The following is a 15,560-nucleotide window of genomic DNA, read 5'->3' on the forward strand; positions in this document are numbered from 1 at the left end:
CTCTAGCTAGCCATGCTGGCTGAGGAATTCTGGGAATTGAAGTTCACACTCCTTCAAGCGGCCAAAGTTTAGAAACTCTGGAATAGAGTACTGTGCGCTTTGTTGGAGAGCTAGTGAAGCTAGAGGCAAAGGAGGTGATGTGACAAAAACACTCATATGTTCTCTTCCTTCATCTGCAGCTTTGGGGAGTTACATCGTGAGTTTTAATCTTAGCTGGTGGGTGGAAAATGCTCCTAAGTCTGTCTGCTACAGAAGCCATATGCTTCCTCTAGGCGCCGTGCACAATTTCAGAACCTCTGTTCCCTCTATCCTGAAAAATAAACATTGAGTTAGACTTGCAGGCATGCCCAAACATGAAGAGTACTGGCAAAGGTACATTTAATTATAGATGCAGACATGCACAGATATAAACAAGCTATGAAAATTGTGGTGTGCCTACAATTTGATGTTACAAGGTATATACACTATGTAACAATAGAGAAATCATGTGTCTGTCTGTCTTCCTCCCTCCCTCCCTCCCTCTCCGTTTGTGTGTGTGTGTGTGTGTGTGTGTGTGTGTGTAAATCATGCAAAATCCCATTCAGGGAACATTAACTTAATATCTCTCTCTGTTCTAAGAGCTTAAGGAAAGGTGGGCTCTATATACCATTCTGATACAGTTTAATGGAAACTGAGACTGCTCATTAATGGGAATTCTAGAAATTATTTTAACTGAGCAGAGTTTGTAGTTCATAGGACATAGTACTTAGCCATATCTGATTGACTTAATAGAACATATTAAGAGCATTTGTTGTTCTTATAAAGCTCTATATTTGTAGGTCTAGTGGTTAAGATACCAGTCTAGAAATCAGGAGATTGTGAATTCTAGTGCAAGCTGGCTGGGTGACTTTAGGACAGTCACTATCTCTAAATTCAGATCATCTCACAGGGTTGTTGTGCAAAAAGTAGATGGAAGAAAGAGTAATATGTATGTTTGGCACCTTGGGTTATTTATAAAAATAATAAAGGTAGGATTTTTAAAAATCTAAATAAATAAAACCTATCTTGTCTGATATTTTTAAAAATTACATTTCGATATAAATAATCCTTCCAAAACTACTTAATTTATGTAAAGCTGTAAAATAACCTAAGAACAAACAGAATTATTAGTACTGTATTAAAAATTAAAACAGGACACAGATCAATATCAATTAGCCCAGGGACACCTTATAGGTGAGATGGGCGGCATAAAAATTTAATAAATAAATAAATAAATAAATATACCAGACAAGTCAATTAGCAAAACTTTGTGGTCAGTAAAAACCTACTACTCATCCAAACCCAACTTAGGAACCTTTAAAGTGGTCGTGAAGGAGGAGGAACAAAGGTTTCCCTTGACAACAAAGTTGTGGCTTCAGTGGATTGGCAGCTTCCTCTCATGCCCCTGAAACTTCCTGTTTGTTAAGGGCATTATTTTACTCATGCTTTCCAGGTATGTAATTAGGGAGATGGTAGAGCTGATGACCTTCATGGGAGAAAAGTAAAAAATGGCAATTAGGAGCAATCCTGTGAGTGGGTCAACTTCTCTCCCAGGGTTGTGAGTGAGCAGTAATATATTTCTGAGCTCCAGAAGTCCTGTTTTGCAGGAGAGGATTGGAGAAAATTTTCTGTGCTGCTTTGGGCTGAATACTGAGCCATGCAGGAAAGGAGAAGAGACTAAAGTCAGGCACGACTCTGCTCACAAGCCAGGGCATCTCTACAATATGGTAGACAACATGAAAGCAAGAACTTGGTTCGCTTCGTCTGCCTTAAATAAGCACCAAGAAATAAGCTCAGGCCACATGGTCACTCTTTAAAAAATGAGGTGTAAATGAATACAATCTCACTCAGGTCATTTAACACTTTATAAATTAGTGACTTGGCATTGGTATATCCTTATAATTTAATATGATCTCAAATGGGGGGGCAATTACTGTCCCATTTTCTGCCACCATATCCTGGCCCAACACTTCCCACAATTGTTACTCATTTATTGTAGGAACCCCAAGACTTTCAGACAAGCACATCAGTGCTCCAAATCTTACTGTGTTCTGACTTCTTCGCATTCTCACCAGGATTCCAGTTTCAACATAGTATTTGTACCATGTAACTATGGGTCAGATAGTGAGGTCACCACTGTGTGGAATATGTTCTGTGCACATAATAGTCACATTTTTCATAATGTGTGTGTTGCATCATGTACATTTCATCTGCAGTGGTTGGAATTCAGTTTTTGACAGTCATGCTATTTAGAGGTGGGATAACATGTGTTTATCAATGTGTACAGATAGTCCTCAATTTACAGCCATTCATTTAGTGACTGTTCAAAATTATAGTGGCATTGAAAAGTGACTTATGACAGGTTTTCACTCGTACGAGTGAACTATTGCAGCCTCATGGTTATATGTGATGAACGTTTGGGTACTTGGCAACTGGCATGTATTTATGACAGTTGCAATATCACAAGGTCCTGGAATCCCCATTTATAAACTTTCCAGCTGGCTTACAACAAGCAAAGTCAATGGGGGAAGCCAGATCCGTTTAAGTGCATGAGTCACTTACAGTAACAACTGTAGTAATGCGCTTAATAACTAGCAAAAAAAGGTTGTAAAATGGGGCGCAACTATTTAGAAATAGTTATTCTAAATAAAAGTATTTAGAAATGTTAACAATGCAGAACTGCATTTCCAAAAGTTTTTGTGAGTTGAAAACAAAAAATAAAAATTTCATTTTCAAGGCACCTCATGAGTCCTTTGCAGAAATGTTCTGGGCTACAGGCAAAGATCATAATGTGGAACAGGTAAATTAACAACAAAATCCTAAATAGCAAAATCCTATGCAATTTATTCTCAGATATTTGGGTCATGGTTGTCCCAAAGATTCTTTTTCCAAAACTCAACTGGACTTTCTTGTGATTTTTTTTTCTTTTAAAACATTTTGCTTCTCATCCAACAAATTTTTTTTAGTTCTAACTGACTGATGATGAAATCCCACTCCTATAGTGAATGGCATTTGAGTGAATGGAACTCACTGCATATATAGAGACTCTTACATATATGATTTCCGTTACCATGCATATGACTAAGACAATGGTTCTCAACCTGTGGGCCGCGACCCCTTTGGGGGTCGAATGACCCTTTCACAGGGGTCGCCTAAGACCATCGGAAAACACATATTTTCAATGGTTTTAGGAATAATTTTATGGTTGGGGGTCACCACAACATGAGGAACTGTATTAAAGGGTCACGGCATTAGGAAGGTTGAGAACCACTGGACTAAGAGAATGCCTTTTGTGTATTAGGTTTATCAATATACAAATCATTTTAAGAAAAGACTCCTGAAATTGTTGTTGGGCTAGACAAATACATCAAAATGCACCCCAGGCCAGTGTGTCCACAAACTTGTCATCTGTCAAGAAATCTTTAATCCGCCATCCAAGGAAAAATATTGGATTCTGCAGAACAAAATGGTTGCTAAAATGGAGCATACCTTGGTGTTGGGGTTCAGAATATCCAACGAATGTCCCCCACAGTAGTAAAATAGCATAATGGAAATAATTCACCTTTTATCTATTTAAACATTTATAAACCCAACCTTCAACCCCCCTTCCCTCCCCCCCTCCCCCGACTTCCCAGAAGAAAAACAGGGTATAAGTTTTACCAAACATATGCTAAAATATGCTAAGTTAATGCAAGACATTAAAACTCCCTAGACCCCTTAACTCCCCTTCTACAGATTATTCAACAACCTCCCTTTAAACTCAAAATAACATATAATTCTTTAGCCCTAAGAATTTTTAAAAACCATTAACAAACACTAGTAGATCATTCAAAGCCTAAAAATCTTATAATACATCTGTAGGATATTCTTAGTTCATTTACTTAATCATTTAGCTCTTCCTCCTACTTTTGTTCTCAATATTCAAATATTTTTAAAGATCTTAATACAACAATAATTAAACCTTAATTAATCATTAATTGAACTCTTAATTCATTTACTTAATCATTGTAATTAATCATTAATACATCAATAGTTAGACCAGAGAAAGTTGATCTTCCATTCTTCCTTTCTTTCTGTATTTTTTCCAGTCTTTCTTCCTCCCTCCTTCTTTTATTTTGAGGAGGTTTTGAATTTTAACTGGGGGTTGATGTATCTTTAAAACTTGTCCCTTTCTTGGAACCATTTCCTCTGATTTAGAGCCCCCATATCGACTCTTCTTGCTTATATAGTCAGTCAGTTCATAGAACGAAGAATTAACTCGATCAGTTTGCAAATAAAAATCCAGTTGTTGCATTTCAATTAATTGTGTGAAAGCCTCTGCCAAATCTTCTTTATCCTCCAAAACCTCGTAGGGCTGGTCAGTTTCTTCTTTCTGCTCCAAATTATATTTTTGAAAAGATCTGTCAGTTAATTCCAAAAGGGCAGGAAGAAAGTTTGAAGATTCTTGAGAGCCAGCCAGTTCCAGCTTCTCTGTTTTTGGTCAAAATGTCTCCTACATTGTCATTGTGCTTTCCTTCAAAAACACCCTCAGTTGCTTTTATATCCTCCACCGGTTCTATAAATTTTTGTTCTATGATTGCTGTTAGGTTATTAATAATTACAATTTGGTTATTCATGGCTTCCTTTATAAATTCTGTAAGGTCTCTAAAAAAATCCTCCTGGCTCTGTGATTCAGTTCTCTGTGTCATTTCTGACGCCATTAGAGAGCCTCCACCACTTTCAGAAACTCCTTCCTTGGAAGCCATATTATTTTAAAAGAATTTTTCTTTTCACAGCCATAAAATCTCTTGAACAGCTTTCTCAGATTTATTTGTAATTTATCAAGCAAGATAGTCTTTTCTACACCCAGCTCTCAAATTCCAGCAGTTTAAATCCAGTCTCTAAGCACAAATCTGTTTACAAGCACTTTCATTTCCAACTTTCACTTTCACACCCACAACGAAGATGCCATTTCCACCTCCAGCTCAGCAAAATCAAATAGAAACAATGTATCCCAGGAGTTAAGCATATACTTGCAAAAGCTTGTTCTCCTGCTTCCGTTCTGTCTGCTTTTTGAAATCAGTTAATCTTCTTCTTGACAGCAGAGTCAGTCGCCGGCATCTGGCTCCGTTTAAACGGAGTCGCCACGAATCTGGAGCTTCAGTGGGCTGAGCGGGGAGCTCTCACCCTCCAAGCCCCTGGAATTAATCCAGGGGCTCCCGGGGAGCTCTACCCTCGCCCACCGGCTCTCCTCTCCTTCTTCTCCTGAAGGAGAGGTTTTTAAGCCGTCTGACAGCTAATTAGCGCTGTCAGAACGGCTCCAACGGAATCACGGGGCTGGCGGTCCAAGAAGACCATCTGCGACGCCGGCGGTGCCAACCGGAAGCCGAAATAATTCACCTTTTATAATCTTCAGAATCTGTTACTTCAGTCCAACTAACCATGGAGTTCAAGCCATGGAAGAAACTGAGGCAAAGCTTGCCATGTTGGTGAATCATGGTAATCATTGGGTGGAAGAACAAAACCAGCCGCCAACTTTGTGCTTACTAACCACTTGGGAAAAATTATTTCTGCAAGATACTTATTCCATTTTCCCATGGATTTTTACAAGGGCGGATTGCTATTTTCTATCCAAATGGGCTCCATCCTTCCACGCAAAGAAATTAGATTAAATAAATACCAGTTATGTGGAAGATTTGCTTTGGAAAAACACATCCTTGACCAGCTGGGTGGCCTCATCCAGTCCCATCTTTGGGTGAGTGCCCTTGGCTGCATTTCACACCATCCTGCATCATGGTGGGTAGTCCCCATTTATTACTTTCCCAATGTCTCTCTGCTGACCCTCTCTCCTCCTTACAAGGCTCCCCAGCCTACTCTGGAGACATGCTGGTCTTATCTACTGTTCAGGAACAATCTACTTCCTTTCTGGCTTTTAGTAAAATTGAAAACATGACTGCCATGAGAAAAAAAGAGGATTAAGGGCGGGGACATATGGGAAAACACATACTGTAGATTTCCACTATGGATTTAACATGATAAAGCAGCAAGGATGGAGAATCAATGGACTTTTGACTAATATCATGTGGCCCTTGGCTTAATTTTTGCCTTCCACCACTACTACCCTCAGGCAGGGGATCTGTTTAGCTATGCTAAACATAGGACCACCAGATCTGGGCTACAAAAATCTGGATGACCACAGGAGGCCAGGAAAAAGTCAGTAGTTTTCTGCATCTATATTCCTATTATTTAATGTCAGTAAACAGATTTTGAGAGAGATTGGGCGAATCTCTCCACCCACTTTTGCCTATGGCTCTGTGCATGGCTTCTTTCAGCCCCACCCATCATGCCCTTCATGGAAAAAACTGCTTGCTCACTCTCCTTTGGTGAGAACCAAAGCAAAAGTCAATAGAGAGGAGTCAGCAACCTCAGCTAACTGCAATCTCAGGATTTGGGCTGGTTGGAGGACTTTTGCTCCTGGAACTGTTGGATAAATTGGAAACTTTGGCAAGGTAGGCTCCAGTTAGCTGTATCCTCCATCACCTCTTCACTGCTTCCTTCTCCTCCTTATCCATCACCTGCCCAGTCCTAAGGGCAGCTCTGCCATGATTCCATGAGGCAGCCCTGACCTTGGCACAAGTCAAGCTGGTACAATACAGACTTTGGGAGCAAAGAATGCAAAAGGAAGTCTGAAAAGGTACAGAGACAGTAAGTGTAACTGAGAGGGGAACAGCCAATAGTTAAGGCAAAAGAATCAAGTCAAATCAATCTGGTCCCTTTTAAATGATTCTGCAATGAGTGTGTCAATGTTTCTCAATTTTGGCAACTTTAAGATGTGTGGGATTCAATTCCCAGAATTCCCCAGCCAGCATGCTAAAACATGAAAAATACTGGAGTAACTCCTTTGCTTCCAGGAACAAAGTGCTCCTGAAATTTTAAACTCTCACAGCTTGGACAGCATATTTATTGTCAGAAGCCACTACATAAAAAATTGCTTTGTAGTCCTTTGTTTTCTTCTTCCACATCAGCAGAAAGTTTAACTTTATTTTTACTTTATTTATACATACACCTCTCAATTTATGTGTTGAAGGTGTAAGGCAATGGCTTTATTGCAATTGGTTACAGAAACGAGGATCATCGAAACAATTGGCACCTGGTACAACATTTTGTTTGTGGTTTAATCTATTATATTTGAATCATGTTTAATTTTTTTTTCTATAGCAAAAAAGTCAAGATGAAAACCACAATGGTGTGATCAAAATCAATCATAAAAAACCAGAGCTTCCATCACATTGTCATGGCTTCTTGACTTTTTTTACCCTGTCCTGCAGACACTCTTCTTTATTATGGCTGTGTAATGCAGGGGGCCTGGTATTTCCCAGGTTATAACAGGACAGTGCAAAATTAACTTCAAGTGGACACGACTGAAAAAAAGGAAGAAGTATGCACAAAAATAAGCCAAACGGCATGCAGGCTTTCTGGCCCCAAAATCTCCAGAAGTTTCAGACCACAATGCCCATCATGCTTGGACTTGCACATCTGGAGATTATTGCATCCTGGGAGGCATTTATGGTTGATTCTGTTCCCAATGGGTGGGTAAGAAGTCAGTGAAAGAAGCAACCAAGTGGGCATATTCTGACGCCCACTTCAGGAAAGTTTTTGAAAACTATCAAAATTCTCATGTCTATTATTAATAAGCAATAGATCTTATCCTTCCAAAGAAATATTTTACTCCAAACAGTGAAAGTAAATTTAAATTAAGAAGTTGCTTCTAGTTTTTATAGCTAGGATACAGACATTCAAACTTTATTGCATAAGTTTGTCTTTCTATATGTAGTAATTTTCATGGGAAAGCAAACAATTCTGGTTCTTTCACCTCTGCAAAAATTATGCAATAAGAAAAAGAGAGATCTGATTTCAGATTACAGCTCTGTACAAAATGATAGAAGGCTCATTTTAAGCAGTTAAGACTAGTCTTCAGTCCAGAAGACTTCAATTCCTACGATCCCTCGCTAATATGGGAACTACATTCTAATCTTGCAGAAAAAAACCTAGTTGTAGAAGGCTTAGTTGGATTTGTGGACTATATTTCAGAAATAATGGGTGCCTCTTCATAGAACAGAAAGTAGGTCATACAGCTTGATGATTTGTTATATGCTGCATTACAGTGTTGCCAGTGGACACATTTAATTGTGTCTGTGTGTGTGATAGACCTATACACTTTCCAGATGAAATTGGGTGGGAGGGAGACTTGCCTCTTTCCATTATGGTAAAATCTAAAATAGGATTTTAAACAGAGGCATCATCACAATAAATTATATGAAGGCATATTTTTCATTCTTCCAGACAGAAGATTTCTAGTACTACAGTCAGAAGCTATTAGGGTTTAATTCATCTTTTCACGATTCAAGATTATTCTGTAGGAGAAAAATGATGGAGGAAGTGATGGGAAAGTTAGAAAAATGTTAGCACTGTGCTGACAACTGAAAATATTTACTAAAGCACAGTATGGTACTCATATCTCAAAAAGGAATACATATTGAGGATACAGTAATTCAAGCGTTTATTAAATCACTGAAACAACAAACTTCAAAAACAGATGACTAATCAGATAACAGTTCTTCAACGAATACTTGCAATGTCAAATTTTCACACTGAAACAGATAAAATATGAATAAAGAGCATGTTGGAGCATGTGCAGAGTACTTTTAGCACAGTCTCAAACCTCAGAGTCAGTTTCCAGGCACATCTGAAGTACTGGGAAAAGTAATGAGAAATCCAGAGACTTTGTTCTAAACCAGTTTGCTAATTTTTCTGGGTTCACCCATCTTTACAGCTGATGTAGAGGTAGTTCTTGACTTACAGCCATTCTTAGACTAGAATTTCCATTGCTAAGCAAGGTGGTTGTTAAGTCAGTTATGCACAATTTTACAATTTTTTTTGTCATGATTATTAAGTGAATTGAATTACTGCAGTTGTTAAGTGAATCACACATTTGTTATCCAAATCTGGCATCCCCCATTGACTTTTCTTATCAGATGCCATGTGGCATACCGGTTGCTAAGTGCCTGAATTTTGATGACATGATTGGGAGATGCTGCAACTGTTGTAAGTGCGAGGACCAGTGGTACTGTTGTAACTTCAAACAGTCACTAAACAAATGGTTATAAATTGAGGACTACCTGAATGTTCATCATGATCTACTTCAAGTGTCTACCTAGACAAACCAAATGGGGAGAAAGAAGCTACATACAGCAGCCTGAAATCTACTTGGGCTCAGAAACAATTTTCTAATGATTATTTCCCAGAAGTCCAGATCACAATAGCCACTAATGTAACTCTTAAAGGAATAAAGGAATATAGTACATACCTAGCTTCATGGAAAATTGTACTTAAGGTTACCAGGTCTAGCACCTCACCACTACCTTTCAGATGCTTCTGGATCGAGAGGATTAGCCAGCTATAAGATGTTGCCCAGGGACACACATTCTTTGGGGAGGCTCCTTCGCAACTGTGATGACATGCAGACAGCAACACATTTGTATATCTGTCCTTAGTATCCTGATCAATGCACAATTGAGGACCTCATGGCAGCATGACAGAACGAATGTTACTAGTTTCTGGGCAAGATCTGTTTAAATTGTACGTACTTTGATCTTGTATTTTATATTTTATATTTTATGTTGTATAGTATGCCTTATTTTAATGGTGACACTTCTGACACTAATAAACAAACCAGATGTAGGATACAAAATTCAAGGCCATCACTAAATGGTTCTCTGCTGCCACCCACTGGTCATTCAGAGTTTTGCAGTCCATTTAACATAGCCCTGATCAAACTGACAACTATTACTCGTCTTATGGACCATGCAGAGCATATACAGTATACCTTGTGTAACAGCTGCTGGAGATCAATGAGGAAGAGCTTTTGCCCTCGGATCCACATTTCTAGCATCCAAAATGCATCTGGGTAGCTGCTGAACCCTTGGCCTGATCCAGGCAATGCCTGCTTTTTAAGGACAGATTTACCTAACTGAAGCTCATCTGGATTAGTGTCATCTTTCTTAGGTATGACAAACAGGACAGTTCCCAAAGGCCAACAAACTGCAGAGCTGCACCAGTCTTTCTCTCCAGGATGCCAGCAGTAGGTGTGCCCCATTCACCCCACCAAAACTGAACCAAGCATTCCCATTCTAGATAGCCTCCCTTAACTACATGTACCAGAAATCAATGTAGAATGTGGAAAGAGCAAGAAAGAGCACACAGTTAAAAAGTGGAGGGGCTTTCCTTAATACAAATCTTTACAACAAATGTAAACTCCTAGGGCTAAATGTATGCAAATGTAAATATATGAAGCACTGGAAGATGGGGTAAGGAGGAAAAATCTGGTAAGGATACAAGATTTGGGCTGCACAATTGTTGACTACTTCATATGGCAGGAAAGAAATGGATAAAAAGTTAGCTCTTTCCTACCATCTAGTGGTAATTCAATTTTTGCAGCCAATATTTGGTAGCCCTAAGAAAGAAGGAAAAAAAAGTGACCCTCTTCCATCTTTGTCCCCCCACTTCAATTCATCTTGATGAGGATTTGTTCAGAGAACAGTTTTTTCAGCTGGGCCACTTCAGCTGAAAGTGAGGCCAGCTGACATTGTAGGGAGCGGTTCTCTGCCTGGTACTCAGGTTCTTGAGGGCCCCCAGAGACTTCTGTTTCACAATTACTCTCAAATGCCAGGGTACCTAGAGAACACCCTGAGCTTGACTGCTCTTTTCGTGTCACCAGCCCCCTCCATGTTCCTCCTGGTGGAGAAGGTGGGCAATGTCCAGATTGTTCTCCAGCTATCTCCTCTGACCCTACTGCCATTTTGAAGCGCAACTTGTGGGGAAGACCTTTGATGCTCTCCCCAGAGTCGTAACGGCCAACACGGCCTAGATCAGCTCCATCAGCTGAAGCATCGGGTACTAGGCAATGCCTCTCATACATAATTCCTTCCTCTGACCTGTCACGTTCCTCAAAAAAGACAGGACTTCCCAGGTTGGAGCTTCCTGGGGTGGAAAAGCCAGAGTCCTCAGAGCTGGTAGCTGGCTCTGGGTGGAAGGTGCAAGGGTAGCGGGGTAGTTCAGGAGCCACTGGGAAGTGCTGGGGTAGAGTAGCTGACCGATGGAGTTCACTGGCCAGTGTAAGTGCTGGTTGAGGAGCTTCTACTGGATCCCGGATCAAGCCAAAGCGAAACTTGAGGGCTAGGAGTTCTGCCTTCAGGCGGGCATTTTCCTCCAGCAGGGCCAAAACTCGTCCCTCCAGGGCTAAATCACTGACCCGCCGTTTCTCTCGAGAGCGTTTGGCTGCTTCATTGTTCTTCTTCCTCTTGTCCCAGTAGCCATCATCCTTCTTCGCATCTGGAGTGAATTCACGCTTGCGCCGGGCCATGGCTGACGGCACCCCTTGCTCCTTCTGCTGTGCCCCCAGGCTGCCAGCTGCCCTGAGCAGGGACTGGCTTAACAAGCTATTGACAGAGAGGAATGAAACCGTCTCCTCTGCAAAACAAGACACAGCAGTCTGGAGCTCACACACTGGCATAGAATTTGGAGATGCTGATAGTGGTTCTGATGGAGGCTGGGTTGGAGGTTCCTCCAAAGGCAGATCCATCTCCCCAAAGTCTGCAAGATGAAAAGAAGGAAAGCAAATCAGAGCATGTTACAGCTGGATTTCCTCAGTGTACCCACTTGGGGAGGGCTAGCAAGGTCAAAGAGAAGGACATGCATATACTCAGCCTGCTGTTTAGTGGCCAAGTGGTTAGAGATCTCTATAGTTCTGAATCTTGGGTATATGGACGCTCCCACAGCTTCAAGTCCTCAGTCGTAAGACCACTTAATAGAGGAGATTTAGAAAACCCTAACTATTTGTGGTTCTCTGGTGGCTGCTTTGATAAGGTTTGATATCACTACTCACTACAGAAAGATGCAGTCCCATAACATACATTCCTATTATCCACACTAAATTAACTGCACACAGAATCGCAGCAAAATACGAGGTTTCTAGAAGATTGCTATGTCTCCATATATCTAGAAGGCAGAGAGACAATCTTTAAAATGTTAACGTTTATTAGTCATTCCTAAGATGCTTTTAACTGCATATTCATTTATCCTCAAAATAGTCATCTAATGAGATAACATACTATTTATGACTCATCTACAGATGGGCACTACCACTGTGCTGTCTCATGGGAAGGTTCGGGAGGGAGGCTCCTGGGAGGGATGAGAATGTCAATATATGCCCAGGGTATATATTCCCACCCAAGGCATGAAGGTTACCCCAGCTATATAGGTAAAGCAGACACCTAAACTGAGTACCAGTGATACAGGAAAAGGCTGGAGGTGAATGATCACTTCAGTGACCACAGAGAAAGCATCAGTTCATGCTGTGTGGGAGAAGGCAATGGTCAACCACTTGCACTTTTACCAAGAAAACCATACAGACAGAAAATACTAAACATTTGATGGCACAGTGCTGAATAATGGACCCTTCAAGTCAGATGGCACTTAACAGCTGAGGATTTTTGGAGTACTAATGTACAGTATTTATGAAATTGACTAGATTAAAATCTTTGGGATATCTAATTGCTGATCTTGCCTTCTTTTCTTTGGAAAAGAAAATCCAAAGCTGCAAAAAACAGGATTACAGTAGGAACATGGAATGCAAGAAGCATTAACAGATGAAAACCGAAATATGAAATAAAATTACATATATTAACATGTTGGGCATCAGAGAATTGAAATGGGCCAGGATTAGACACTTTAATCAGAAGATCACACTGCTTATTACTTAGAATGTGAAAAACAATGAAGGACTGGAGTTGCTTTTCTAGTTAGGAAGGGCACAGCAAGAACAGTACTTGGCTACAATATACTGGTAGTCAGTGATTGAATAATATTTATTAAATTTTTGTGAACAACCTTTTAATGTGACGATCATCCACATTTGTGCTCTTGATACAAATTTGTGATCACTGATACAAAAGAAGAGGAGGTTGATCAAGTTAAATTTGAAATTGACAAGGCTGCTGGCAAGTTGTGCTGCTTGTGATTGGGAATTGGGGACTGGAATGGCAAGCTTGGAAATATTAACGAAAATGTAGTTGGACTGTATGTCTTAAGAAACCAAAATGAAGCAGTGGAACAACCTATCCATTTCTGCTATTCCAATTAGTTCTTCATAGCCAACACTGACTTCAAGCTGGATTGAAAGAAGATGGGTATAATTTTAAAATTGGAGCAAATCAGCCAAGAAATATATAACAAGTTGCTTTTGGTAGAGCAGCCATGAAGGCCTTGGAAAAAATATTCAATTGCTATGATGTGTCTATACTGTATCTACAAAGATCAAAATAGTGCAAGTAATGGTATTCCTTGTGACCCTCTATGAAAGCAAAAGTTGGACTTTGTAGAAGTAGGATAACGCTCTAAAACCATTTCTCAGAGTAATTGACTATTGTGTTTCCCTGAAAATAAGACCCTGTCTTATATTTTTTTGAACCCTGAAATAAGTGCTTGGCCTTATTGCCATGCGCTCAAAAGCCTGATTGGGCTTATTATTTTTGGGGAAACAGGGTAGCAATGCATACACTTGCCTTAAATACTTACATTTTATTTTGTTATAAATTCAAATAATTTTATCTTCTACAATATACATCAGTGATGGCTAACCTTTTTGTTGTCACGTGCCGAAAGCGCCCGCACCCATAATGCAATGCGCGCGCCCCCATGCGTTCCCCGCCCCCTGCGCATGCATGTGTAACCTCCACACTCCCCCCTATGCATGTGCACGTGACCCACACGTGACCCCCATGCCCTGTTTTGGGCCTAGCAGGAGCAAAAATGGGCTGTGGGGGGGCGCCAGACCACCTGGCACCCTGTTTTGGGCCTAGTTATAACCCCTAATGCAATGCATGAGACCCCCCCATACACACCCCACCCACCCACGCATGTGCATGCGACCCCCCCTTGCACTCCCTCCGCCCCCTCCACATGCGCGTGTCTCCCGCATTTGTCCTACGCATGCACGGCAGAAACCCAAAAATCAGCTGGTAGGCGGGAAGTGCGCACATATGCACAGTGGAGCCGAGCTGGGGCGACGGCTCGTGTGCCCGCAGAGAGGGCTCTGCGTGCCACCTGTGGCACACATGCCATAGGTTCACAATCACGGATATACACTATGCAAAATACATTTGATTGGCTGAAGGCTACTTACTGACAATGTGATTTTTTTTTAAGCTATCCATGGTGGGGATTTTTTTTTTTTTAAAAAGAAAGGATTCTTCAATAAGAAACAAAAACAAAATTCATACAATAGCTGTAATACAATTATTGTGCAACATCACATTAAAGCTATGATCAGATAAATAAAATTTAATTCATGAATAAAGGATGGGTTCTTCAGCACTGCACACCACAGTGGCACTTGAGATACAGTATATATAAACCACACTAGAAAAATAAGTGACAAAAACAGGGAACAATGTCACTATGGATTCTACTGTTTACAATCAGCCCAGGTTCCAACAGCAAGTAGAAATGTTTATCTTCAGCCCTTCTCCTGGCTTTTAGAAAAGAGTAAAACAGTTTTTTTTTCCTTATTCTGCATTCTAGGCTCTGTTGTAACTAGGACATGCTACCACCTCTCCCAGCCACAGCTCCCCTATTACCCAGTTCATCTGGAACATCCTGGCCAAGAACAGGTCTAGACATGCTATCCTATCAAAGGTGCCTGGGCAAAAACTCAATTCAGTTAACAAAATCACCAGAAAAGCCACAACTTTGCCCTCCCACCGCCATCCCTAATGTTATTTACTTCTCTCATGGGCTGTTTCACTTGGCAGAGTTGAAATACTTAACCACAAGGCCTTGAACTGGCAGATCTAGAGAGCGTACATTTATAGCTATGATGGGCTGCAAGATGCTCCACATATAGCTATCCATGCAAGTGATTTATTGCTTCATTCAATGATTGCTATGGTGATTACATGCTAATGTAGACAAATCTGCAATGGCTAGATGATGCTATAAATTGTTAGCCAAAGGAAGAGGGGGGGGTTCATCACGGCTGAATTACAGTAATATTTACCAGTTCTTTTACTGAAAAAGTACTCTCACAAACAGAAAAACCACTGTTACCACTGGCTACCTCTAGTCTGCTTCAGGAAGGTTTGCAGTTTATGGATTCCCCAGCATTGTTCTCATGCTGAGGGGGGTCAGTTTAGGGACCAGGTGAATACTGGGAGAGAGCCATATGTGCAAGAATTGGACTGTCCTATTGCTCAGAGCAGAATGGCCTTAGAAAACAGCACCTGGTTCTCAAAGCAGAAGGGCCTGCATTAACTTAAAGAAGACAGTACAGTAACCTGATCCCATTTCCTCAAGGCAAATTTATTGTGACTCCAAGCAAATACTTGAAGTAGTTTTCACCCACAGCCAAAATACATCTGGTCAGCTTAGAAAGGGAAATGCTACTTTAAAACCAGAGCAGCCAAAAACAAATTTGACCTGCCGTAAGTATGGGTTTGGAATGAGAT

General features: G+C 40.6%; 1 protein-coding gene across 1 annotated transcript; it reads right to left on the minus strand.

The window, feature by feature from the left end:
* Positions 1-10,500: 10,500 nt before the first annotated feature.
* LOC139310947 (uncharacterized) lies at positions 10,501-11,467 on the minus strand. The gene has a single exon (XM_070935235.1). It carries the CDS (start codon positions 11,417-11,419, stop codon positions 10,562-10,564), a length of 858 nt encoding a protein of 285 aa, XP_070791336.1. The 5' UTR covers positions 11,420-11,467; the 3' UTR covers positions 10,501-10,561.
* Between the last annotated feature and the right edge of the window lie 4,093 nt (positions 11,468-15,560).

The sequence above is a fragment of the Pituophis catenifer genome, unplaced genomic scaffold (assembly GCF_029215685.1).
Source record: "Pituophis catenifer annectens isolate HBS135680 unplaced genomic scaffold, rPitCat1.0.hap2 SCAF_2, whole genome shotgun sequence".
In the NCBI taxonomy this organism is placed as follows: domain Eukaryota; kingdom Metazoa; phylum Chordata; class Lepidosauria; order Squamata; family Colubridae; genus Pituophis; species Pituophis catenifer.